Below are 27,908 nucleotides of genomic sequence, written 5' to 3' on the forward strand. Positions count from 1 at the left end.
TGTTGCTTTCTTTCAGTAAGTTTAATGTACTATATATCCATATATGCTACTACAATGACATAGAAAAAATTAATGAAAAAGTAGAACAATAAATAACGTTTATCATCAAAAATATCTAATCGAATAAAATAATAAAATGAAATAAGAATAATCGGCAACCTTTATTGTGCCTTTACAAAAAGCCAAACTATATCAGCAACTGCTCTACATAAGACAGCTCCGTTTTATTTTGAAACGCTGACCGGAAACGAGCTCGTTTCCGCTGTGTGTGTGTCGGGCTTGTGTGTGAAGTTGCGGCTCGTCTCACCTCTGTGTGACTCTCCGGTGCTCTCGGTGAACCGTCGCCACATTTGCTCGCCAGGAGCCGGTCAAAAAGGTGAGTTCTACCCGGCCGATAGCATAGCATACTTAGCTGCACGTGGAGCAGCTAATTATGCTACCGATCAGTTAGTGACTGTGTGTAAGTTAAACCAGGGACTTGTTGCTGAGCAGACCCCGGAACTGACCCATGTGGTTGCAGTGAAGGTTAGAACCACACAGAAGCTACGAGCTAAAATCAGCACCGAACTCCATTAACATTTCTACTGATTTTAATTCCGTGTCTGCGGGATTCAGGAGTGACTTGGTAATGATTGCAGCTCCATTTGCCTGTAAATGATTGTCAGGTTTAACAGGTTTCATAGTCACCTATTAACCGTGCAGCACTTTCATGAGCTGACAGCACGTCTGCTTCTGCGGATTCACTTCACAGATCGTTTCCAAGTCTCTGATGTAGTGATTCAGAGTTTTGTTTGCACGGTTCAGATCTAATAGCTTCAGGTTTGCTGTAGCCACCTGAGGATCCAGACCCCCTCAGGAACTTGGCAGATAAATCTGAGAAATAAATAAACAGCTCGACTATTTGAAAATGCTGTTATTCGCCCAGAGTTAGATAATGAGATTGGTTTAAACTGCCATGTCTGTACACTTTATATGTAGCTAGTAGCTACATCTTAAGCTAGCAGCTGCTGGCTGTAGCTTTAGCTCTTAGCTTAGTTTCATGTAGCCTGGAAGCAGGCTAACAGTTAGTGTCGTAACTTTGCTGCAGTTCTGTCTCAGTGAGTTTTTCTGGTCTGACTAAACCACCTGTTTCCCAGCAGCAAACTTTACCTGACCTCTGACCTCTCAGTCTTACTCTCCATTGGCTGTCAAGTTGTAGGTCCATGCTGTTCTGTCAGGGTGCACAGTGTTTTTCTGCAGTTTCAGTTAGTTATTAGCTTTGCCTCATTGCGTGGACGTGCACAGCAGCATCACTCTCTGACCGACATGTTTCCTTGTCTTTGTCCTGACCAGGGGGGTAAAGTCATGTTCAGACTCCTCAGCCATCACGGTAAGAGGACGCAGAGCTGCCTTGCAGGCCAACGGCGCTATGACCACCACGGGACTGTCATGGCCATCCGCCGTGAGGACATCAACCCCTGGGAGAGGAGGGCGCCGCTGGCCCCTCGCCACGTCAAAGAGCTCACCAACGCCGGCGTCAAAGTCCTGGTCCAGCCATCCAACCGCAGAGCCATCCACGAGAAGGTGAGGCAGTGAGCGGCGTCTGCCCCTTTTTGTTGATTTGATGTGTTAATTACTGCTGGAGGTGTTCATTTTAATGCTTCTGTCATCCGTCTAATCCAACCCGTCTTGTTTTCAGTACTACATGAGGGCGGGGGCCGTCATCCAGGAGGACATTTCGGAGGCGTCTCTGATAATCGGAGTGAAGAGGCTGCCGGAGGAGAAGGTGGTTCCCAGGAAGACGTACGCGTTTTTCTCCCACACCATCAAGGCTCAGGAGGCCAACATGGGGCTTCTAGACGACCTGCTGACGAAGGTGAGGGCGCTCGAGAGATCCCTGAAAGTTCGTTCAGCGCGTCTGACCGCGACACAGTTCACCAGCACACTCACTAGGTCACGGGTCACTGATGTGGTAGTGGTGTTAGCATGCGTCCTGGTGTGAACGGAACCAGGAGTCATTGAGATCCGATCACTCAGACCGCTTTGGGAGCTGGTCCACATTGAAGGGCTTCCTTATGAACTGATGTCCTCTGTGTGAGGGGGCCACACATTAAAGCACACCGTCTGAGTCCCACTTGGTTTGCTGTTTAAGGCCTCTTACCTGCCGAGGTGAGCAGCAGATGTTTCCCAGACTCCCTTAAAAAATCATGCAGTTTTTTAAGTTGTCGCGTTGGAAGTAGTGAATTGTGGTATAATTGTTTTGGCCTTCTTGTAAGTTCTTCAAATGTTGTGCACGAGGTTTTCTTCCTGTTTGCTGGAGCCTCTGTCGTCCTTCTCGTACGTCTGCTTTTGTCTTTCCTTCAACAAATCTCCTCTCAGACTGTCACCAAGTTAATTCTGTCTTCTCAGGAGGTTCGTCTGATTGACTACGAGAAGATGGTCGACGCTAACGGCTACCGGATCGTAGCGTTTGGTCAGTGGGCCGGCGTCGCAGGTACGAAAACTCCCTCAGAAACAAACGACTGTAATGTGTCTCAGCAGGTCTGACATCTCTGGGGACTGTCTGTGAAAGTGGTGTAACAGTACAGTACCTGAGTGTAAAACGTCTGTGTGCATCAGCTGGACCTTCATCGTTTGATCAGTCAGAGCTGAAGCTGTTGAGTCAGACTTCTGTCGACATGACGACTAACTGCTGAATCAGCATCAGCTCAGAGACATTTCAGAGCACATTGCGAGGTGGTCCGGCTCACGTTGGGATCTTGGCCAGGTGTGAGTGACATCTGTACAGTTAAACTTAAAAAAAAGCATGTTAATCAGATCTTAATTGTGATTTTAATCTGAATAGTTTGCATATTATAATGTGATCATGGATCAATGGAGATAACGAGACCTTACGAAGGCCAGGAGAATATAAATCATGTCCAGATGGAGACACATCACAGTTAATGTCAGGTGGAGGTCTTCTTGTTGAGCGCAGAGCAAATCTGGATAAATAATGTGATCCTTTCATTTCCTATAAAAGTGCCAGACCCAAAATAGATCTCATTGATCTTGTGGTTTTATAAATGTGATTCACGGCGCTGTTAGCTTGCTGCTGTTGAAACAGGTGTTTGCTTCCTTTGTGTGTTTTTACCACAGTGAAAACTTTGTTTTTGAAATGCTAACATACATGGACTGAAACAGCCTGCTGGAGTTAATGGAAAGTGGATATCAAACTATAAATATTCATATAAGACTAAGAATATTAGTGTAGCCTTATCTGTCTGCAGACGTGCAGAGAACAAAGGTACAGGTGTAGCTTTCAGCAGCAGCTCATGTGTAAATGATAAATAAGGCATGATGAGAGTAAAACGTTTACTACGTTCTTTGGTTAGTAGTTCATGTCCATCAGTGTTTACTCAGAGTGAATCTTTCTGTTGCTGCTGTAGGAATGATTAACATCCTGCATGGACTCGGGCTGCGCTTCCTGGCTCTGGGGCATCACACTCCCTTCATGGTACGAGATATACGAGAACAACTTTATCCTCTGAATCTTCCCGTGCCTTCGTGTCATTCTTCTTCATCACTTCCTGTCTCTCTGCTCCTCACAGCACATTGGCATGGCTCATAACTACAGGAACGTCAGCCAGGCCATCCAGGCAGTGAGGGATTGTGGGTATGAGATCTCCATGGGGCTCATGCCTAAGTCAATCGGCCCTGTGACATTCTGTTTCACCGGTACCGGCAACGTCTCCAAGGTACAGCAAGACACACACACATCCCATCAACACTGAGTGGGCTCAGAAAACCAGCGATGAAGTTCATGACGCTCCTGTCTTCCTCCTGCAGGGAGCCCAGGACATCCTGAACGAGCTTCCTGTTGAATATGTGGAACCGCACGAGCTGAAGGACGTCTCTGAAACAGGAGGTATGAAAATCCTGCTTATCACGGTGCTTCAATGTTGCATTAATTAATCAACTTTTGTTTCTTACAACCTGGACCTTATTTGTAGCATTAAATACGACCATTTACTCACTCAGACAACTTTGGTGGCATTTGGAGTCGTTTTGAAGAAATTAGCCCCAGAGGAGCGGCGCGTATATCCGTATAATGCGAGTACTCGGGGCATCCATGCGCAGCCTCTATATAACGCATAATCTGCAGAAACTCGTTCATATTCCAATATTTAGTTCTGATATGCTGGTGCTATTCCCCTCTGAGCCCGTGGTGGCATGTTATCAACATCCGGCGTCTCTAGACAACTACCTCTGATGTGGATGATGTCATTACCGAACGCCGGGCGCTGCGAGCAGCCAGCCACAACACGGCTGACTCTGCGGCGGTCGGCTACGAATACGCAATAACGAACCATAGCTGTGCCAAACTACAGCTAAACTAGCCGACCACCGGCTCAGAGGGGAATAGCACCAGCATATCAGAACTAAATACTGGAATATGAACGAGTTTCTGCAGATTATGTGTTATATAGAGGCTGCGCATGGATGCCCCGAGTACTCGCATTATACGGATATACGTGCCGCTCCTCTGGGGCTAATTTCTTCAAAACGACTCCGAATGCCACCAAAGTTGTCTGGGTGAGTAAATGGTCGTATTTAATGCTACAAATAAGGTCCAGGTTGTAAAAAACCAAAGTTATCCTTTAAAGGTAGTCAACAGTGAAGAGATCCAGTTTGTCCTGAGAGGGATCGTAGGTTAGCTTCCTGTTCTACACAATCAGATTATTACTCCACCCTCTGCACTCCGTGGAGCCTCCATCAAACAGCAGTAATCCAGATATTGTTGGACTGTTGAAGGGAAACCTTTCTTATTTTCAAACAGATTTGTGTCGTTGGGTAGGATGTGCAAATGAACAGCGTTTAACTTTCTAATCCAGAAATGTGCAAAGAGGCGGAGCGTGGGGGGGGGGAGCTGAGGCCGGTTGAAGCCTGGTTACTGGAAGTTAGCAGCTAGCTGTCACTCAAAACAGCCGTGCTAATGATTTGTCTTGTCAGATATGACCAAAGTGTACGCCACCGTTCTGAGCCGACATCACCACCTGATGAGGAAGAGCGACGGCATTTATGACCCCATGGAGTACGAGAACCACCCGGAACTGTACACCTCCCACTTCAGGACCAGCGTGAGTCTGCTTCCATCGCACCCCCGTCCCCTCACCGCCACCGCTCACAGCACTCCTCGTGCAAACTCCCACCTGCTCCCGTCAGTCGCTCAGAGGCCTCGTCCTCTATTTCAGTCACCAGAGATAAACAGCTGCTGGTCGGTGTGACGGGTGGCAGGTTTCACACAGAGCCCACCCCCTTTAACTTTGTGTGACCAGCAGTCATATATGTTACTGATTAATTATCTGATTGAGTCCACAGTAACACCTTCAGATGTGTTGCTTTGTCCAACCAACAACCCAAATATATAAAATATTGCACCTGACGGTTTAAAACAGAAAGTCAGCACATTTCCATTTGAAGAAGCTCCAATCAGGAAGTGTTTGCTAATTTTAGCTGATGAATTTTCTGTTGATTGACTGATTGAACTGATGCTTTCAGCTGTTTCTTATCAGAGCAGGACAGAATAAAAGAGTAAAGCTGTGATGAGAACATCTATTTACTCCAACAGAAACATCCACTAAAGGAGAGCACAGAATACTGAACAAAACAAGCAGAAGTCACTCACACTCGCTCCATCAAGGCTGCAAAGCCTCAAGATTCTGGTTTTGATTGAAGAAATTCACCTGAATGTGAACTGAGACTCATGATTGGCCGATGACAGACATTATTTCTCTTTAGTTGAGAGTTTTCAAGCTCTGTTCACACATCAGCTGTGTATGTTTTAAAAATATTATATTGACTTGCATCTATTTAGATTCATCATGTTGCTGTAGCGCCACCTGCAGGCGAAATGTTTCCCGTTATTTATGGAGACGTCCAAAATGTGATGAGTTACGTTTTTGTACCAAATTTAGTAAAAACTGAATGAAATCTGTGTGAGAGGTGGTAAAAAATGCTGTTTTAGCAGATAAATAAATAAACTTAATAAGGTTAATAGATAGCAGCAGCAGCAGCAGCAGCAGCAGCAGCAGCAGCATTACACACAGTGAAATAAGTGAAAAATTCTGAAACAAGACTATAAAGAACAAACTATACATAATAAAATATCAAAATAGTAAGCAGTAAAAAGATTATATACATAATGATAAAATACCAAAATAGCAAACAGTAGTAATGAAAAAGTATTGCACAAATTGCACAGAATATCTACAGCAAATGGCAGTGTGTAGAAAATAAAGTGTACCGTGACTGTAAGCATAACACAGTGAAAAAAGTGAAACTTTGTGAAATAGGACTATAAAGAACAAACTATATATCATAACATATATAACAAAAATATATACATAATAATAAAATATCAAAAGTAGCAGACAGTAGTGATAAGAAGTATTGGATATGTATATATATATTTTAGCTGTTATCAGTTTTCTGTGCTCCACAGCTCAGGAATCATTAACAACAATATAAAGTGCACCACAGCAGTTTCTGTGTTCGTGGCTGAATTTTTACTAATCTCACTGAAATCTGCTTTTGTTGTTATTTCTGTAAACTAACTAGAGATCCTCACAGGCTCAACATTTTGGACCTGATCCGATGTGGGTCCATTTAAACCCACCTGAATCAGTCGCGCTTGAACTAATAAACAAAACAGAGAGACCTGATCCAAAAGGTTCCTGGTCCAAAGTAAACCCCAGGATAAAAAGACCAGAGAGAAGTTATGGGTCAGGTTACAGGGAGCCGAGTGTGTTAAACCTATTCCTCGGCCTTTGCACCAGGTTTCACTTATATCTGTCAGGGTTTGAAGATATCCTGAAAACAAACATCAGTCTGTGACAATGAGTTGAAGAACTTGACTTCCATGACCCGTCCAGCCTCTCGTCTCCACCTAATCTCACTGTAAAGAGCACTGCGAGTGCCTCGTCACATTAAAACGTCATCATCTAACCCACAGGTGGCGCCCTACACAACCTGTCTGATCAATGGTATTTATTGGGACCCCCACACCCCCCGACTCCTCAGACGACTGGATGCCCAGAAGCTGATGAGACCGCCCAAAGTCTCCCATGCATCCACCGAGGGATCACCAGTGCTGCCTCACAAGTAAGAGCGTTGTCTTGGAAAGTCATCCAGCAGAGTTATTTTCTTTTATTCTCCACCCCCTGTTCTCTCTCCAGTCTCTTTTCATGAACAGTCAGCTGGGTCCTTGAATGTGTCACTAATGCATCTTCACCTCAAGCAGATGCAGCTTTTGCCTCACCTTGTGTCATTCAGAATGAACTCACCTCTGATAGTCTAGTCGTTACATTTGTGTGCTGAATGGCAGCAACCGCAAAATCTGCCGTGAGTTGAGCTGGAGTTCTGTCAGAGTGAGCAGAGAGTGTCAGTAGCTGCTGCGAATGAACAACTGCTCTGCAAATGTCAACAAAGTCAAGGTTTCCAAGATGGCAGCTTTTACAGCAGCTCTCGCTCACCAGTTAGCTCTCTGCTCTCGAACTGGTTAAGCAGTCCAGCTCAGTGGTGGAGGTGTGAGAATGGAGCAGGTCCCTGTGCAGGACACTCTGACGGCACTGGGCAGCTCCTTCAGCTCCAGGCTGCTTCACCCACGGTGTGTGAAGGAGAGATACTGCAGCTCCTTCAGCTCCAGGCTGCTTTACCTGCGGTGTGAAGGAGAGATGCTGCAGCTCCTTCAGCTACAGGCTGCTTCACCCGCGGTGTGTGAAGGACATACTGCAGCTCCTTCAGCTACAGGCTGCTTCACCCGCCGTGTGTGAAGGAGAGATACTGCAGCTCCTTCAGCTACAGGCTGCTTCACCTGCGGTGTGAAGGAGAGATGCTGCAGCTCCTTCAGCTACAGGCTGCTTCACCCGCAGTGTGTGAAGGACATACTGCAGCTCCTTCAGCTACAGGCTGCTTCACTGTGGTGTGTGAAGGAGAGATGCTGCAGCTCCTTCAGCTACAGGCTGCTTCACTGTGGTGTGTGAAGGAGAGATACTGCAGCTCCTTCAGCTACAGGCTGCTTCACTGTGGTGTGTGAAGGAGAGATGCTGCAGCTCCTTCAGCTACAGGCTGCTTCACTGTAGTGTATGAACGAGAGATACTGCAGCTCCTTCAGCTACAGGCTGCTTCACCCGCAGTGTGTGAAGGGGAGATGCTGCAGCTCCTTCAGCTACAGGCTGCTTCACCCGCAGTGTGTGAAGGAGAGATACTGCAGCTCCTTCAGCTACAGGCTGCTTCAACTGCGGTGTGAAGGAGAGATGCTGCAGCTCCTTCAGCTACAGGCTGCTTCACCCGCGTTGTGTGAAGGACATACTGCAGCTCCTTCAGCTACAGGCTGCTTCACCCGCCGTGTGTGAAGGAGAGATACTGCAGCTCCTTCAGCTACAGGCTGCTTCACTGTGGTGTGTGAAGGAGAGATACTGCAGCTCCTTCAGCTACAGGCTGCTTCACTGTGGTGTGTGAAGGAGAGATGCTGCAGCTCCTTCAGCTACAGGCTGCTTCACTGTAGTGTGTGAACGAGAGATACTGCAGCTCCTTCAGCTACAAGCTGCTTCACCCGCGGTGTGTGAAGGGGAGATGCTGCAGCTCCTTCAGCTACAGGCTGCTTCACCCGCGGTGTGTGAAGGAGAGATGCTGCAGCTCCTTCAGCTACAGGCTGCCTCACCCGCCGTGTGTGAAGGAGAGATGCTGCAGCTCCTTCAGCTACAGGCTGCTTCACTGTAGTGTGTTAATGAGAGATACTGCAGCTCCTTCAGCTACAGGCTGCTTCACCCGCCGTGTGTGAAGGAGAGATACTGCAGCTCCTTCAGCTACAGGCTGCTTCACCCGCCGTGTGTGAAGGAGAGATACTGCAGCTCCTTCAGCTACAGGCTGCTTCACTGTGGTGTGTGAAGGAGAGATGCTGCAGCTCCTTCAGCTACAGGCTGCTTCACTGTGGTGTGTGAAGGAGAGATGCTGCAGCTCCTTCAGCTACAGGCTGCTTCACCCGCAGTGTGTGAAGGGGAGATGCTGCAGCTCCTTCAGCTACAGGCTGCTTCACTGTAGTGTGTGAACGAGAGATACTGCAGCTCCTTCAGCTACAGGCTGCTTCACCCGCAGTGTGTGAAGGGGAGATGCTGCAGCTCCTTCAGCTACAGGCTGCTTCACCCGCGGTGTGTGAAGGAGAGATGCTGCACCTTCTTTCCTGCTGTCAAACTTAACCATTAGACCACACACACCCAAACTGCCTCATTTGCAGTAATGTGAACTCAACCGTCGCCTTGTTTTAGTTATGTCAGTTACTTATATCAGGCTTTCTCTCACTGATGCTTCTTACTATCAAACTCTCCCCTTGGCTCCTTCAACACTGCAAATTTCCTCACTGTGAGATTAATAAACGATTATCTTATTTTATCATAAATCCTTCTTCTAACACTCTTTTAGCTGAACCATATGCATTAGCAGCATCCACTTGCACCTGGTTTGTGCACGGAGGCACGTTGGAACAGGAAATGGCCCAACACAAACTGTTGAAAGATAGAAAAGGTAATTGTATGCTGCCGTGTTAAGATTTCCTCTCAGAGCTAAGGGGCACACAGGAAGGGAAACGGGGTCGTCCATATACTTTTGGCCATATAGTGTAAGAATAGTAATTTTCCTTTGAGTTTGTTCATCCATTCAGTATTTTTCCAGTGTGTAATCAGTGTTACAGCCTCACAGAGCAGCAGGTGCTCTGACTCTGACCTGCCAGTCAAACAGTGACTGTGACAGAACGACCCGAGGCTCCGCCGGCTGAATGTCTCCTCTCCTGAATGGATGGAAGCGCCGTGTGTTACCTGCTGTATCTCCACAGAGGTCGAAAGCCACATCTTTATCTTCAGTCGTGTTCACGGAGCGACGGTTCAGCCCTCCGCCCTCTGAACTCTTCGAACACCGTCTCTTCTCTGTCTCCGCAGGCTCCTGGCCATCTGTGACATATCGGCCGACACCGGAGGCTCTATAGAGTTCATGAATGAGTGCACCACCATTGATAAGCCGTTCTGTATGTACGACGCTGACCAGCACATAGATCACGACAGGTACAGCACTGACGTTCCTGACCTTTGTCTTTTCACCTGCACGTTTCTGTTCTCAGTGTTCCCTCAGATTTTCACTCTGACCTGCAGTTTCAGGTTTTTATTATTCTGCTGCAGAAGCTTCCTCTGCTGGTGGAGTAGAACCTGGATGTGTTGGTCTTTTATACAATTCTTATTGGCAGTTTTATTTACAGTTTTACAGTTTAGTCTTTTACATTTGTGGCCCTTTGACATAATTTGAACCATTTGTTTGATGTTTGTCTGTAACACTCTGAGTTTGACTGTTTAAATGAAGGTTTCCTGGTTAGACAAAGGTTAAAATTGAACCTTCCCGACAGATAATGTCACTGTAATATGATGCATTTTTGTGTGTGTCAGCACCGTAATTACTACATATGATGAAAAACATTGCACATAACGGCCACATCACGTGGCTTAATTTGACCCGCATCGATTGATTCATTAACACAAATGTATCATTAGGAATTTTACAGAATTAAAAGCTTATTTGTCATATTCACACATCATATTTGACATGACATTTGACATAAAATGTATATAATGTCAAATTTTAATTAAACAGCTTGTGCTCTAAAGCCCAAATGTACACATACACACAAACAGCTGGTAGAATCATGTTAACGCTCTAAAATCTCACGCTTTTATCGTAACTTCAAATCACCATTTTTCATGTAAAAAAATTCTCCGTGTGGACACAGGATTCTTCTTCTATGGTGCTGGAACGAAAATGTCGGAAATAGATATTTCAACCATGCCTACTTAATGCCATGCATGTCATGTTGGGTCGCGATGTAATCTAAACATTGGTTAACTACACTGCACATAATTAACGTGGAGCCCAGGATGAGCCGTTGTTGCCATGGCAACAGCTGTCTGTGCTCCCATCAGTAAACAGTGTTTTGTTTCGGGTCCCGGCAGCGTGGAGGGAAACGGCATCCTCATGTGCTCCATCGACAACCTTCCCGCTCAGCTCCCCATCGAGGCCACGGAGTACTTTGGAGACCGGCTCTTCCCCTACATCTGGGAGATGGTAAGACGGGGTGAGGCTTCGGGTGAGGCTGAAGGCGCTGCTTTGCTGGGGGAGAGCGCTGCAGAAGGTTTCTCGTGAACTGAACGGGGTAAATAAAACCCCTGACGGACAGGACTTGTGTTTGTGCCACTTAAACTTGGTGTTCTGTCGTCATCAGCTGCCTTCAGACGCCACCAGGCCGCTGGACGAGGAGGACTTCAGCCCGCAAGTCAGAGACGTGAGTAAAGTAAAGTTAGAAGAAGGAAAATATTTCACTGTGTTTGCTACAGAAACATGTTGTTGTTGATGGATCTTTTGATGGATATTTCTAACTTTAATGACTTTAACTTTTATAGCAGCTGCATTAGAATTGAGATTGTGGTCGTATGTTCAGCACATGTCGTGTTATTTTTAATCAGTATCCTCAGTGTTCATATGGAAACACAGGACTCAGATACTCTCTAATAATCCCATAAACTGATGTTACCATTGCCTCTTTTAATTGTTTTAAACTTCGTGTTTTATCTGCCAGTTTAGTGGACAGCTCTAAATACCACAGTACCGTTGCCATGGAGAGCAAACCAGAGGCACCAACCAGCAAATTCAGAACACTGTTGTCGTGGGATTGACTGGAATGAACCCACTGACTTCCTGTAACGTCTGTGGTAGCGGACATTTGTTCCAGCTGACTGCAGCCTCTGTGCTGCAGGAGGGATAAAAATGATTCAAGGTTCGAGTCCACAAAGATGGATTTTGGGTGGAGCGCGACATCACCTTATTTATAGACACGTGCTCTCCTCAGCCTTCAATAACTACCATCTTTAAGTGCGAATGATTGAAAATAATGTCTGATTTTGTAAGATTAAATGTCAGCTTTTTAACTTCCTTGTTCCTAAAGGCTGTCATCACCTCAAACGGAGTGCTCACCCCAAAGTTTGAATACATTGAAAAGCTTCGAGAAAGGAGGTAAGACTTAGCTCAGACTGGAGCTGCGAGTGTGTCGTCTGTGTTTGGTGGTTTAAAGTGAAGTTTTTGTCGAGTGTGTGGCACATGTTTTGCAGATCATTCTGTATTTCATTGTATTTCTCGTTGGAGTTATTCATGAAAATGTTGAAAAAACATTGCTTTGGCACACACCTGTTCCACCTATGAGCTAATGCAGCCAGTCTATGGATGAAATGTCCAAAGATTACGAGACAGGTAACGTTTACATTCTGTTTCTCCTGTTCTAATGTAGCTCACCTGTGCTAACTAAACTGTAGGATTTTATCATTGCAGTCAGTAGTGGCTAAGTAATATTTGTGCTTTGTAGTCTCCTGTTGTTGCTGTTTTCCCTCCTTAACTCATCCTTTTGTAGCTTTGCAGTTTGTGTTTTTGTGCCCTCGAGCCAGCAGAGCTGAAAACTGGACTGGTAGCGACTAACGGTCACCCTGTGGTTGTTCCTGCACAGTGCTGCCCTCTGGTGTCTGCTGTGCCAACCTGCCTCTGCATTAACAACTTGCATGGCTAGCGTGCTAATAAGCCACAACTGCTAGCCATCGTCAGACTCTGGACCCTTTTGTATCAAGGGGTAGAAACATATTTTCTTCTCACTTTACACAAAAACCCGCCGTCACCCCTTCTGTCACTTCGGTCTGTCATGTTTCATCTTGTTTTGGATTGTGGTTTTTCAGTTTGGACCGCTTCACCAGAGTCAGATGAGAAGATGAATACCAGTTCAATGTTTGCACATGAGGAGATGGGGCTAAGATGGGTTTAGCCTAGCTTAGCACAAAAACTGGAAGTGGAGGGAAACTGCTAGCCTGGCAAAATGGCTGCACACTCGCCGTCACTGGCGAAATAAAATAAAATATAGTCACTAATAGCATCGATTGGGCTGATTGAAACAGGAGGTGTTGGTTGGTTGGTCAGGTGGTCACGCTGGTTCAGACTAAATATCTCAACATCTATCTTTGGCTCAGACATTCGTGGCCTCAGGATGAATCGAAATAACTTTTAGTCCACTTTCAGCTCTGCTTTGAGCTTCGTGCTAATTAGGAAATGTTAGCATGCTAACATGCAAAACTAAGATAGCGAACATGGGAAACCCTCCCTGTGTTAGCATCTACCTAATGTGTCATCACAGAGCTGCTAGCATGGCTGTACACTGTTCTTGTTGTTTTCTGGCTAGCATGTCAGCCACATGTTAGCTGTTTAGATTACAACTGTGTCGTCTTGTTAGCTTAGCCTTAAAGGCTTTAAACACGATTTGTCACCTAATGGACACAGTCGAGGATCCTTCCTCACAGATATCAATCTCGTTTGAGCCATCATGTTTTTGCCTCTTAATTGTGCTGGAGCTAGCAGTTTCTAAGCTAAGATAAGATAAGCTAAGCCAAAATGAACACGTCCGGGTCCTCGCTCCGGATGCACATAGATGAAACTGATCTTCTCCTCTGACTTTGTGTAAGACGGGAAATAAATTGTTCATCTGCATGTTTATCATTTACTTGTAATCTGTGGAATCCTCATCAGTTCCCGGTTAAACTTGATCTTTTTAATCTGCTTTGATTCATTTCTCGGGCTAAATTCTGTGAATTGATTACGTGATTTTCTTCCTCTGCTGCCGTCGCCGTTTATCTGCCGCTTCAGTCACTTGCATTTTAATGAGCTTCTCAAATCTATTGCGACTCCATCATTCTTACTGTACAGTAATAATGTGGGTTTCTGTAGCTTATTAATATTCAGGCTCTGCAGATCTGCTCCTCGATGGCTCTGTAAACAGCCTCCGTGTTTTTAACGCCAAACGGTCGTGCTCGCTCATATTTAGGCCATCTCTAAGACTTGATGAGTTTTCTCGCTAATTGTACCATTTTTCCAGACAAGCCATGCCACCAATTCTTAATCCTTTTGTTTGAGTTTGGCTCCTTAAGATATGTAAACTGAGCGAGAAATCCTCCTGAGGGAACGTCTCTCTTTTCTTTTTTTTTAATTAAGAAGATGATGCTCGGCGGCGGGTCGACCGCCGGTCAGACCTCCAGTCGGCCCCGCCGCGACCCGTGCGTGTGCGCGGTGTCGCGTCCAATTAGGCCAAAGCTAACGAGTCCAGGGGTCTAACTCCGGGGGGATTGAGGCGGGTGGTGGTGGGATATTAATGTCACAGGTCACTCGGGGTGACACCTCTATTATGGTGTTGTTGTGATGATCCACATGCAGAATCACAGACTTCTTAGCTGAATGCAGCTCGGAGGAGGCCTCGCACTTTAATTAAAAAAGCTTCCTGGTGTGGCGGACTCGTTCTCACTCTGGGTTTCACGTGTGATCGTCGCTGGAGATCAAACCACAGAACTTTCTGAGTCCTGGTGAACTGAAAACCGACAGCGGGGGCTCAGTCAGATTAGCAGCTTCATTTAATCTGCACTTTGTCCAGAATATTTTATGTCGGTTCGGATCGTGTGTGATGTTCAGAAAACATTGCACATAAAGTTTGCCTTAATAAGAAACAATGTAGAAAAAACAGGAATTTATTGAATACTTAATATTTAAATGAATGATTATTATTTAAGAACATTGCTGGTGTTTTGAATTCATAAATATCAAAATCAATGAATACCAATTAATGTATTCATAAGTATCTCAATTAAACATTACTTGTAACTTTAGATTTATTCTTGTAATTTAATATTGATTACTGATTCCTAACAGTTCAATGATTAACAAAATGGTAATCATAATATTCAATATTAGACATAAATTCACAGACTTCCTGATGTGATTTTCAGACATGTGAAATGTAAAACTAGTGATTTTATATTTAACATGTTATGTTATTATATGTGAAGCAACAGCTTAAGAGATAAATTCACATATGGACACATTTCATGTATGAAAACATTAATTTCATGTGTTCATTTTTTTTTAATCACAGTGACACGTAGTAGTTTGGTTGACTGACAAATTCAGATAAAAAAAAAAAACAAAACTTTTATTTGATTTATCATGTAATTAATTTTTCCTCGTAATCCTCCTCCACCTCCCGCCCCAACCTGCCTTCCTCCTGCTCCTGGTCATGGTCCTGCTCCTGGTCCAGGTCCAGGCCAGCTCCTCATCAGTCACACTGATACTGATCAGTTTAGTTTGATCAGAGAAGTCTTGCTGCCACTTTGACTTTGCACACGTTGGGTTGTTGGGGACTCCTTCATAAATCACAAACCTTTAAAGTGACACTGAACTGAAGCGCCGGTGCTGCCGCAGTGTTAGAATAACTTAATGTGTAGAAAAGGCCCCAGAGTTGTGAGTTAGTGTCTTTCAGTAATGTCACCCTTCTGGTTTGTTTGATGTTCTGTCAGCTTCATGTTATTGCAGCGCTCGTGAGCCTGCTGGAGGACTGACGTCACGCTGTGCGCTTCGGTGACTCAGTCACCAGACGGACTTCCGTGATCGTTTAGTTTCATTACAATTAATCTGTCCGCGAACGAAACGAGTGAGTATTTATTTATGTATTTATGCAGTATTTGTTACTGTCCTCCCTCGTGCGGACGCAGCTGTAGTTAATTTCTGTTCGCCAGTGTGTGTTTGCGTTCACGTGCTCGCTGTGATAACAGTGCTAATTACATCCGGTTTCATTAACGTTAGCTTATGTCAGATCGCGATGTGTCATGGCGAGTTCAAAGCATGTTCATACATTTATTACCTGTTGTTCATACTGTTGAGGGATCTATGGCCGAGTTAAAATACGCAGAGTATTGTTGCCTGTACCGCTGTTGAGACTTTGCTAACTCCGTGACCGGATATAGCATGTAGGGTTTTCACAATAAGAGCATCCTGTCGGTTCGTCAGTGGGAGATTTTAACACGGTCCATGAATAACAGGAAGTGTTAAGTCGGCAGTAGCAGTAACTTAACACATAGTTAATATGTCTATGAATCCCATGTAATGACTCTGGGAATGATGTGTTGCTGTAGATGAAATGTAATTGTAGGCATTTCATTACTGATTACTCTGTTGTGGTAGTGTTGATTTTTGAATTTGGCCTTGGTGTTGTGGCCGACACACCGGCGTGACAAACACAGAACTGGTTCCCAGACTGAGCATATTCATATTATCTTCAAACATGATGCGGGAGGAAATTCTGATTTAAAATTATGTTTTAATGATGTTTGTGCAAAAACAAGTTGAAGGAGATGTTTTTCATGCATACGTGCATGTCGGGGATTCTTCGCCAGTTTTGTCTGTTAGATTTCCTTTTCTGTTGCAGGAAACCACTTTGTCCCAGTAATAACTTCACTGAAATTCAACGAGGAGCATAAATACTTTCCCATGTTGTGTTTTCATCATGTGAAGTTGTGCATCCAGAAAAATGGCAACAGAAGCTTAAAACTGAAAATAGACTAAAGCAGTTTGGTATTTTGGTAACAAACTGTGTGAAGAGTCAAAGTGGAGTGGCTGACTTTATCTCTGCTCATCCAGAAAAACTGTAACACCTGCGGGTGACTGGCTTGCATCCAGATGTCCTTTTTTAAGGAGACACAAATTGATGAAGTCTCCTCAGTGGAGTAAAACAGTTTAATTAACATCAGGACTTTTTTTAATTTTTAAAAGTCTGTGTAGCTGAAAGTTCAACGTCTCAGCCTGATGGAGACGAAGTAACTCGACCCACTGAGGTCTTATGTGTTGGCTGTCAGTCACTGTGTCTGATGTCCTTCAGGGAGAAGGCTGAGATCATGAAGAAGACCGGGATGAAGCGCGTTCTGCTGCTGGGTTCAGGATACGTCTCCGGACCCGTGGTCGAGTATCTGACTCGTGACGAGAGGACTCAGGTCACTGTGGGTGAGTCTGACCAACTTTTAAAAGTCATGTGTGCAACAACATAATCACAGTTCAGAGTTTCATTTCACATCTCAAAGTTCATGTGTGGTCTGTTCAGGATTGATAGAGCCTTACTCCACCAGACTAGAGCTACTCCTAAAACAGATATGTCCCAGTTTGCAGTCAGTTAGCTGCTTGCTAACCAACAGTTAGACCAGGGGGGGGCAAACTTTTTCACTTGTGGGCCACAAAGGGTTCTAAAATTTGACTGGGGGGCCGGACCAGGAGCAGATGGATGGAGTGTTTTGGTAATCCACCTCATAAGAGAAAATAAAATATCATGAGATGTGTAGAAAACATGTGCTTTAATTTCAATTACAACTAAATATCTTTGAAGTCCCACAGAACTGAGCGATTTATTGAAATGACTCTTAAAACACTGAAAATTAAATTAATAAAATAGTTTTTTATTATTTTCAAGCACTGAAAGTTGTGTTATCCTTCAGGACATCATCATCATCAGTCTCCTCCTGACTGTCTTTATTTAACAAACGGTAGGAGATGCAGGTCTACTGTCCTCTCCTTCTATTCAATCATCCCTAAAGCCAAAACTCAACAACGAGCAGCGCGAGGACGAACAGTGACAACGAGCCAGCATGTGGAGCGCGTTATATTTGATCGCGTTTTATTTGATCGTGTTATATTTGATCGAGTTATATTTGATCGTGTTATATTTGATCACGTTATATTTGATCGAGTTATATTTGATCGAGTTATATTTGATCACGTTATATTTGCGCACTTGGTTTTGAGAACGTGCACCTGAGCACCACATGTGTGCATCCCTGAACAGACAGGACATGTAACATGTCAGGCTGATTGAAGAAATTATTTTCAGATGCATTTTTTACAGAACACAACGGAGAAACGTCCTTTTAATTTCAGGGGAACAGTGTTGTTGTGTCCCTTTTTATCCAGCGCATCAAAGTCTGGAGTCAGTTTTCTTGCTGTATCATCGTCTTTAAACTCCGCCACAGTCTCTTGGCATATCAGGCAGACAGCAGCTGATCTGAGTTCAGTAAAAATATTTAGTTGTCCTCTCCTGATTAAAAACTGGACATCCTCTGTCCACTTTTCTTTTCTTAGCTCCGCTCATCTTTACAGAAGGGCTGAGGGTCGAACAGTAAAGAGCAAACGAGTAATACACCGCACCTCAACACAGCTCAGTGTATCTAGAGTGCGCCATCTATTGGGAAAAAGCCGGAATTGCAGGGAAAATAAAACATTAACAAGGTTTATTGTTATAATTTGTTCAAGTTCGGCGGGCCGCATATGGCCCTCGGGCCGTAGTTTGCCCGTGCCTGAGTTAGACTGACTGGTCAACTGATTTCTCTGCTTGTGTTCAGCGTCGGTGCTGCTGAAGCAGGCGGAGGAGCTGGCAGCCAAATATCCCAACACCATACCCATCACGCTGGACGCCAGCAGCCAGGAAGCTCACCTCGACTCTCTGGTCAAAGATCACGACTTGGTCATCAGGTACGGCGTGAACAAAACGTGTCGCAGGGAGGCTTACAAGCCGTCAAACATGTGGATGCATGGGTGGAAACAGTCTTCTCTCCAAACGTCAAATACTCGAGGGCGGGGTGGTTAATGCTAATACATGTTGTAGTAACACTGAACCACTCGGTGAATATAATCAAGACATTTCATGTGATTGTGAGCTTCTCTGACGTCGTTTTGTCGTCGTGAAGCTGTGTGGACGTCTCAGATTCAGCCTGTCAGACTGTATTATGATGAATAAATGAGTCAGCCATCTGCCCTGACCTCACCTCACCTCCTCCCTCTGACCCTCAGCATGCTGCCGTATTCGTTTCACCCGCTCATCGCCAAAAACTGCATCAAGAGGAAGGTCAACATGGTCACAGCCAGCTACCTGAGTCCTGCCATGAAGGAGCTGCAGAGCAGGTGAGAAGCAAAGATTAAACAGGATGTATTTACAGGTTGACCCTAGAGGGCTGCGCTCACCTGAAGTCTCAGAGTAACGTGGTCATTTAGTGAAGGTACTGGAATCCTGTCACGGTCCAGTGTCCAACTCACACAGGTGTGGAACCCTCCAGGTGACAAACACTGAGAGTCGACTACAGGTGTCCAGCTGTCAGCAGCTGTGAACAGAGTCTGACTCTATTGATAGAGTCTGGACTTTTCAATGAGGGAGAAGGAATAGATTTAACGTTGTTTTAAAGCATATTGATGGGATTTTTAAGAGGAACAGTAAGTTCTACATATTTTATCTGTAGGGAGTCATCAGCAGGACAGCACGGGCAGGTAATGGAAAATAATACACAAACATAGAATATCTGCAAAAGTAGTTTAATCTGTTATTGTTTTGTGTTGTGTTTACTGAAAATGGAATTTACAGCATCTTAAAGCAAGAGATGGTGTGTGTGTGTGTGTGTGTGTGTGTGTGTGTGTGTGTGTGTGTGTGTGTGTGTGTGTGTGTGTGAGTGTGTGTGTGTTGCGTTTCTCAGTGTGGAGGAGGCGGGCATCACCATAGTGAATGAGATGGGACTGGACCCGGGTGTCGACCACATGCTGGCCATGGAGTGTATCGACCAGGCCAAAGCAGACGGCTGCACTGTGAGTCCACAGCACACGCTCTCACTGCTGTTCTGAGAATATTAGGAATCGGTTCATCACGTATATGAAGGTTAAAGAGGATCCATCGCGGTCCTGAAACCTGTCCTGGTTGACGAGTACGTCGACTGACAGGAAATGAGCTGACAGTGTGAATGATGGTGTCACTCAGGTGGAGTCCTACAGCTCGTTCTGTGGAGGTCTCCCTGCCCCCGAGTGTTCAGACAATCCTCTTCGCTACAAGTTCAGCTGGAGTCCGTACGGCGTCCTGCTCAACACCATCAGCCCCGCCATGTTCCTGAAAGAACACCAGGTACGGAGGCCTCAAAGGACCACGAATTATTAATCTGCAACACGTTTGTCCTGTTAACTTGTTTAATAATTACAGCGCTGTGTGTGTGTGTGTGTGTGTGTGTGTGTGTGTGTGTGTGTGTGTGTGTGTGTGTGTGTGTGTGTGTGTGTGTGTGTGTGTGTGTGTGTCACTCAGGTGGTGAACATCCCAGCAGGTGGGACTCTGATGGACTCCACCATGCCAATGGATTTCCTTCCTGGTTTCAACCTGGAAGGATTTCCAAACCGCGACAGCATCCAGTACGCTGAGCCTTACGGCATCCAGACGGCGCACACACTGATCAGAGGAACGCTGCGCTTCAAGGTACAGCACGCACATGCACACGCACACACACAGACCCTTCCTATTGGCTGTCAACAGGCCATGCTGAATCACTAACGCCGGGATCAGACTACAGGATCTTTGATGATGCTCATTGTGTCAGATCTGACGATCACAGCGCCATAAAACTCTTGCCACGTCTTGTTCGGGTCACTGGCAAGACTGCACGTGTGGCCCCGACCAATCACGGCACTTCTTGTTTCACGATCACGCACAAGTTCAGATGTCATCGGGGAGGCGGATGAAGCAACTGTCAATCAAACAGCTGGTAATGTATCTGTAACCTCCCAGCATCAGAGACGGTCACTGGCTGATCAGTACAGATTTTATTATTAAGGGAAGTTTCAGCTTTACTTCACTCACCTGCTTTTCTGCAGCAAACATTATTGATTAATCTAATTTTCTCTATTCAGCAGTTAATCGTTTTGTCTATAAAACGTCAGAGAACAGTTAATTATGTCTGATTCAAAGTCCCAAACCCCTGGATATTCACTTTACAATGACATGAAGCAGCAAATCCTCAAATTTAAACACAGCAGCAGAGATTATTTTTATTTTGATCGGCTCGATCAGTTAATTGAGTCATTTCCTCCAGCTGGAAAGTTGGTTTTCTCCATGCGAGCTGGAGCGAAGTCACCATCAGGCATTGTATCCGGGCAGGAATGAGGTTGTGAGCTGCTCTATGTATGAGTTCTAAGAGTATGAGTTCGCAGAGTCGAGATCGTGCTCACGATTGTGTCATATTAAAAAAAAAAACAGTTTGCTCTGACCCGACTTTCTGTTCGAGTGTGTGAGCTGAGGATTCACTTGACGAGACGTGTGTCAGCGTGTGTCGTGCTATGAAGACGGTGTTTCGCTGACAGCCAGAGGACAATCGGCTGAGGAAGAAAAAGAAAGCAGCGAATCACGGCTGAGCAGCAAGAACATTAGTACTAAAGATATTTAGAATGGATCTGTTGTGGTTCAGCTGTAACCTCTGTCTAACGGGGGCCTCGCATGCAGGACAGAGATTTCAGAATCGCTCTAACAGCAGCAGTAAATCCAAACTTAAGTGCTCCTGCGAACTGATTTCTCCTCGTTGTTTCCTGTGAACTGTGACTCAGTCCAGCTCTCGTTCTGTCCCACAGGGCTTCTCGAAGGCCATGAGCGGGTTCGTCAAGCTGGGTCTGATCAACAGCGAGTCCTGTCCCATCCTGCACCACACTGCGTCTCCTGTGTCCTGGGTGAGGAAAGCAGCCTCTGAGCCGCTTCCTTCCTTCTCCGCTCTGTCGTTCGCTCGTATAAAACGAGCTGTTGCGCAGCTCCTCCACTTGAAGCATCTGACTGTGGAAGTGGGTTCGCTGAAGAGTCTATTACTGTCAATTGCTGCTTGTCAGCTTCAAGGCTGCAGCTAGCCAAGGCCCCCCGACACTGATGGGAATTTTTCTCGTCTTTTATCTTTTTGAAACGAAGCAGAAACACAAAGTTTATCAGAAATCAAAGCATGATTAGAGATCTTCAATCCTTCCACTCAAACAACTTCATCTGGAAATGAGATAAAAAAGACAAATGGATAAATGCCTGGAGCCTCCTCAAAGGTTAACGTAGCCGTTTCTAAAAGTATTAATCTCCTGTTTGAAAAGAGGAGACGGTTAAGGAGATGAAGAGGAGCTTTAGGATGCAGTGTATCAGCTACAGAGGAGCTAAGGGAAAAGCAAGGAGCTAAACAGGACCAAGAGCTCAGAGAGGAGCTGAGGAGGAGGTTCAGGACACAGACTGAGAATGAACGAAGGAATAAAGGCTTTATTTCGAACACGTAACCAACAGAACATTAGCTTAGCATGTCTGAAAAGGAGCAGGAAGAAGCATAAGATTATGTAATCCCGCCCCTTTTCCATCACTCAGTTATAGACAATCATTGATTTCAATATTGGACAAGGAGCTAAAGAGCAGCTAGGAGACAGATCCAAGAGCTGAAGACGACCTTTGTACGTTATAGGACAACATGTGAGACTGAAAGTGTTTGAATGAGTCCTAAAAGGAGAAACTGTGATGTGATCTCTCCACAGAAAGAACTCATCTGTAAGCAGATGGGATTGTCCTCTTCCATCTCCAACGATGCCTTTGAAGAAGCCGTTTATGAACGCATCGGAAAGGACGACGTCAGGATGGACTGCCTGAGATGGTGAGACAGTAAATCTCTGAACATCCAGAGATATTTGGGGAACCGTGAACGATAGCAACTGCCGTCAGTGTTTGCTTTAGCTAAAGATAGCCGAATGTGTTAGTGGTCTTCGTGGATGTGAAGGTGCAGGCGGAGGAGACCGGCCTGGTCCGGTTTGGGGACCTCAGAGTCACTTCTCTGCTCTTTGCAGATGATGTGGTTCTGTTGGCTTCCTCAGACTGTGACCTGCAGCAGCCACTGAAGGGGTTTACAGATGAAGCCGAGGCTCCCTACCTGGTGGACTGCTTCTTCCACGTTGGGAGTGAGCGGCTGCCTCAAGTGAAGGAGTTCAGGTGTGTTGTTAGTGAGTGAGGGCTCGATAGTTGGATCAGCCGGTGTTAAACTGGACATTGTGGTGATGAGAGATTTGAGCTGGAAGGTGAAGCTTTTGATTTTCTAGTCAAACTATTGACTAGTCGAACAAGCAGCTGAAATGAGTTTCCTCCTCAGGGTGGCTTAGAGATGGTATATGGAGCTCAAGTACGCCTTCTTGGTGGCCTCTTTTGGAGGTTTGTTAGGCACGTCTAACTGGTAGGAGATCCCAGTGTAGACCCAGGTTACGCTTGAGAGATCCATCCATCCATCCACTTTCTTCCGCTTTTCCGGGACCGGGTCGCAGGGGCAGCAGTCTAAGCAGGGATGCTCAGACTTCCCTCTCCCCAGACACTTCCTCCAGCTCTTCCGGGGGGACCCCAAGGCGTTCCCAGGCCAGCCGAGCTCCAGCGTGTCCTGGGTCTTCCCCGGGGCCTCTTGAGAGATGATATATGTCATTTCGGGAATGCCTCAGGTTCCCCAAGGAGGAGCTGGAAGGTGTTGCTTGTGAGAGGGACGTCTGGACTACCTTGCTTCACCTGCTGACCTCGCCCTGAATAAGTGGTAGACGATCAACATGTCTCGGTGGCAGAGGGTGCAGTTAGTGTGATGGTGGTTGTCCAAGATCAATTCTCTTTTCACAGAAATAATTCTTGGTTTTTGTACAGTAAAACAGATTCAGGAAAAATACCGAATCCGACTTTTAGATGCAAAAAAGTTGGATTATGGTCTTCACTCAATTTTGACAAAGTATGTAGTTACTGATTTTTGGTTCTGAAGGAGAGAATATAGTATTGCACGATATATTCAGGACTGGAAGTGTGGTTTTAAAAGTTTTAAATCTCAGCTGCTCCTCTAAAACTTTATAGTGAGTAACTGGTCATTTTACACCAAGAAATGGGTCCAAGCCCTGCGTCATGCTAACCTGACGAGGCAGGTAAAAAATACTTGGCAGGTGATTGGATGAATCATTGGCTGGTCACAGTCTATCTTCAACCAATCAGATCAGTGAACCCGATGTTGTAGAGGACTGAAACATTTGTTTCATGGAGAAAAACTTCAGTGCTGGTCTCTGCCGAGAAATTCTCTGCAGTTCTTTGACGGATATTTGTATTGTTGTTTTGGGTATTTTCGTCTTTTTTTTGGTTACTAGTGTCTAATTTTACTGGCCTCAGTGTTGAAATGATTTAGTTTAGTTTTTAACATCTAAAGCAAGTTGTTGCTTTGTTTTGAAAAGGTGTGTGAGAGTAAAATGTATTATTGAATACCTGATGCTATAGTAGCATCTAAGCTAACCTCATGAGGGGCTGCCAATGTTGTTTTTGTTGCTCCGTCGTCACACCTGCACCACGTCCAGCTGTAGCTGACAGTCCTTTCTCAGAGGGCGCTGTAGTACGTAAAGCCTGGACAGACGGATTCTCGCTTTGCATGATCTCATGTGATCTCGTGATCTTGGGAATCCAGCTGCCTGGCAGGGTGAGCGTAAGCCTTTGGATGTCCACCCTGCACACACGATGCTGACTGTGTTTGTGTTGGTGCAGAGGATGTTTGGCTGAGAACAAGGCCGAGGCTGCTCCTCTTCTGCACACTTTCTACTTCCCTCCCTAATGAGGACGCCTGAAGTGGTGTAGCCTGCACACCCTTCAATTTAAATCAACTTTTCCAAGGGTCTCTTCAAACCAAGGCTCCATGCTGCCATTGTTCTGCCGCTGCTGGCGGCGAGGGGAAGAGGGCCGTGCTGGCATTGAAACGTAAATCCCTTCAACAGTAAAAGTGAACTGTTGGAAACATTCCATCTGTGCTGTTAAAAAAGAGTAAAAAGCCAACGTGCTCGCAGCTCAAACTGAATGACTTGTTGTTCATTTATTCAATTCACCAGCAAAACAGTGACAAAAAGCAACTGCTCATCTCTTTAGACGTAGCCAAGGATGTGTGGGCCGCCGCAGCGCTGCCTGGGTGTTAAAGCACAGTAATTTTCTTTTAAAGCTTTTTAAAACCGCTTTGTGAAGGTTATTCTATTGTGAGGAAAAAATCTTGTTTTTGGTCTCTGTGTGTATTCAGGTTTGAAATACTGAGCGACGAGCCGGTGCCTCACGCCGACAGCGTTCTGGCTGCTCTGACAAAACAACTGGAGATCAAACTCTCCTTCGGTGAGACACAAACCCCTTTAATTACCGCTAATCAGCGCAGGTGCTAAATGTCATGCTATTACAAAAACTACTCATGACTTCTCTCCTGTGGTCAGAAAAGGGCGAGCGGGATATGATCATCTTGAGGAACGATGTCGGGCTTCGCCACCCAACCGGCGAGCTGGAGACCAAGCACATTAGCCTGGTGGTGTACGGCGACTCCAACGGCTTCTCTGCCATGGCCAAGACCGTAGGATACCCAGCAGCCATTGCTGCTCGCATGATCCTTGATGGTCAGTGATATGTCCTGTTGGCCTGACAAGCTAATGCTAACATTAATTTGTCCTTTCAGGCTGTGAGGCTAAATTTAATTTGTCCTGTTAATCCGAGAAACAGTTTTTAAGATAACATTAGTCTGTCAGTTTAAGAAGCTAATGTTAGTTTGTCAGTCTGAGAAGCTAATGTTAGGTTGTTAGTATATGAAGCTAATGTTAGTTTGTTGGTCTATGAAGCTAACAATATTTTTTCCTGTTAGTTTGCGAAGCTAAAGGTAGTTTGTCCTTTCAGGCTGTGAAGCTAGATAGATAGATTGATACTTTATTAATCTCCAAAAAGAAATTTACAGTTCCAGGAAACATACGGGCATGTAAAATAAGAACAATTTTCAAATCAGTGTAAATTTTCAAATACAATGAAAGCTAAATTTTGTTTATCCTTTTAATCAAAGAAACATTTTGTCAGCCTGTGAAGCTAACGTTAGTCTGTCAGTCTGAGAAGCTAATGTTAGTTTGTCAGTCTATGAAGCTAACAACACTTTGTCCTGTTAGTCTGTGAAGCTAACATTAATTTGTCCTTTCAGGCTCTGAAGCTAAATTTAGTTTATCCTGTTAATTACAAGAAAGACTTGGTTTGTCAGCTTGTGAAGCTAGCGTTAGTTTGTCTTGTTAGTCTGAGAGGCTAACTTTACTTTGTCGGCCCATGAAGCTAGCATTAGTTTGTCCTGCTAATCTGAGAAGACGTTAGTTTGTCCAGTTAGTCTGAGAAGCTAAAGTTAGTTTGTCCTGTTAGTCTGAGAAGCTGACTTTTTTTTTGTCAGCCTGTGAAGCTAACTGTAGTTTGTTTCGATAGTCTGAGACATTAGTTTGAAACTACCAGCATAAACTGTGTTCACTGTGTAATTCTGTCTGTTCTAAAATGAACTGTCAGTCACTCATCAACCAATCGTGGAACATTTCATTCCTTTGAACAGAACCTAAAACGCTGAAGAAATGACTCAGTTAGAACCTGAACTGTGTTTTGTCTCTGCAGGTGAAATCACTACGAAGGGTCTGGTGGCTCCGCTGACGAAAGAGGTCTATGGGCCGGCGCTGGCCCGGCTGAAGGAGGAGGGCCTTCAGTTCATATCAAAGAGCACCCTGCAGGAGTAGACCAGGACCGCACTGACCACGAGAAACAGTATAAATCCACATGATATCAGATGCTTTTTCATCAGCTTCATCCACTTTGACAGATTCAGACTCGGCTTTCTGCCGACGCTCTGCGTTTAAAATTATTTCACCAGCTCACCGGTCAGAGGCGGAAAAATTAACATTAGTTTGGTTATTTTTCTTTCAAATATGTGGAAGGTGTGAATGATTAAAGGGGTTTAAAAAATGGTTTAAAAGCAGGAAAAAGCCAAAAAGGTAAAATCTTTTAATCCCCAAAAGTTATTTTTATTTTATTGAAATTAAACTTTCTGACTATTCGAAGATGCTTTAAAACTGTGCTTTGAAGTTCAAGGTTCACAAAGCAGAAAAGGCAGCTGGTGATGACATTAGTTTACCTGCAGGTGGATATTTTCATCCTGAGTTTGGCTAAATTCACTCCTCTGTGCCAAACTAAGCTGTTTCCTCGGCGTCGACGGTTTCAGAGAAAAGTTCTTCTGTGAAGATGCAAAAGGTCGACTGATCAAACACTATTTTAGTCATTAGACATTTAAAGCATTAAAAGCACAAACAGACTCATTAGTCAGGTGTTTCGCTGTGATTTGAGACTTAATGGTAAATTCTGACATCCGACATCAAACCCATCAACACTCAGAACAAATGTTGAAACCAGTTAAAACCAAAAGAAAGTGAAGCGTTCAGCGATGCTGCAGGCGAGTCCGACGTTTTTAACCCCTCGTGGTCAAACATTGTTTGTGATGTTTGAATCGTGGACATCGGTCTTTGACGAGGTAAATGATCCAGCTGACGGCTAATGTTAGCGTTAGCCGGCAGCTCGTTCATCTCGCTGACGGCTGGTAGAATAATCAAAATCCATCAGTTCAACTTTTTGCTTTTTAAGCTTGTTACCTGAAACACTCTGAAGCTAATGTTAGCATCACTCCCGTGAAGCGATATCACCCGTTTTAGTTGCTCTCGAGTGTCCGCCCTGCAGTTTGTTAGCTGTTATCATTCCAACAACACTGACATCATTTTATCTGATTATTTCATATAAAAAACAAACTGTGAATTTGTAATTTTGCTTAATTCAGTCGCATCTTGTTTAAACTCTGTAGACGTCTGACCTGGAGGTTAGCATTTCAATTTTAATCCTGATATTAAGAACAATCTAAATCCTCATCATTACATCATCATTACACTACAAAGGAACATGAGCCCTGCAGACGTGGAACCACGTTCATGAAGTCCTGATGTTGATTCATGGACTCAGACTCGAGCTCAGAGGTTGAAATCCTGGTTTGAACCCTTTTAAAGACAGAATACTGTATTTGTAAAGTTTCCAGACGGATGAGTATTTATTTGATGTTTCGGGCACCTTGTTAACTGTTTGATGTGCTTTAAATGGGTAAAAATAATTCCCAGTGTTATTTCACATTTACCTGAGATGTATTTTTTAAAGTGATTTATCATCATATGTAGTTTATATGAGGGCTTTGAACAGCCGTGTGTTCTTTGATGTTTTCGTAGATTCGTAGGTTTGGATCTGAATGACGGAGACTTCCTGTTCCTGTTTCATAAAGAAAGGATTCAGATTAAAGGTTTTACAGCTTTCATCACCACGTTCGTCTCTGATCAGTCTGAAT

The 27,908-nt window shown here is 44.8% G+C and overlaps 1 protein-coding gene across 1 annotated transcript; it reads left to right on the forward strand.

Moving 5' to 3' along the window:
• Positions 1-270: 270 nt before the first annotated feature.
• On the forward strand, positions 271-27,878 carry aass (aminoadipate-semialdehyde synthase). Its single transcript, XM_041939896.1, has 24 exons — positions 271-376; positions 1,333-1,563; positions 1,679-1,855; positions 2,389-2,473; positions 3,408-3,475; positions 3,570-3,716; positions 3,808-3,886; positions 4,972-5,099; positions 6,974-7,122; positions 9,954-10,076; positions 11,013-11,124; positions 11,282-11,341; positions 12,002-12,069; positions 16,790-16,911; positions 18,297-18,426; positions 18,745-18,855; positions 19,419-19,527; positions 19,697-19,837; positions 20,012-20,179; positions 21,325-21,420; positions 22,246-22,361; positions 24,774-24,862; positions 24,958-25,134; positions 26,150-27,878. The coding sequence occupies exons 2-24, from the start codon at positions 1,345-1,347 to the stop codon at positions 26,266-26,268; spliced, it is 2,793 nt and encodes a 930-aa protein (XP_041795830.1). The 5' UTR covers positions 271-376; positions 1,333-1,344; the 3' UTR covers positions 26,269-27,878.
• Positions 27,879-27,908: the final 30 nt, after the last annotated feature.

The sequence above is a fragment of the Chelmon rostratus genome, chromosome 6 (genome assembly GCF_017976325.1).
Source record: "Chelmon rostratus isolate fCheRos1 chromosome 6, fCheRos1.pri, whole genome shotgun sequence".
NCBI lineage: Eukaryota > Metazoa > Chordata > Actinopteri > Chaetodontiformes > Chaetodontidae > Chelmon > Chelmon rostratus.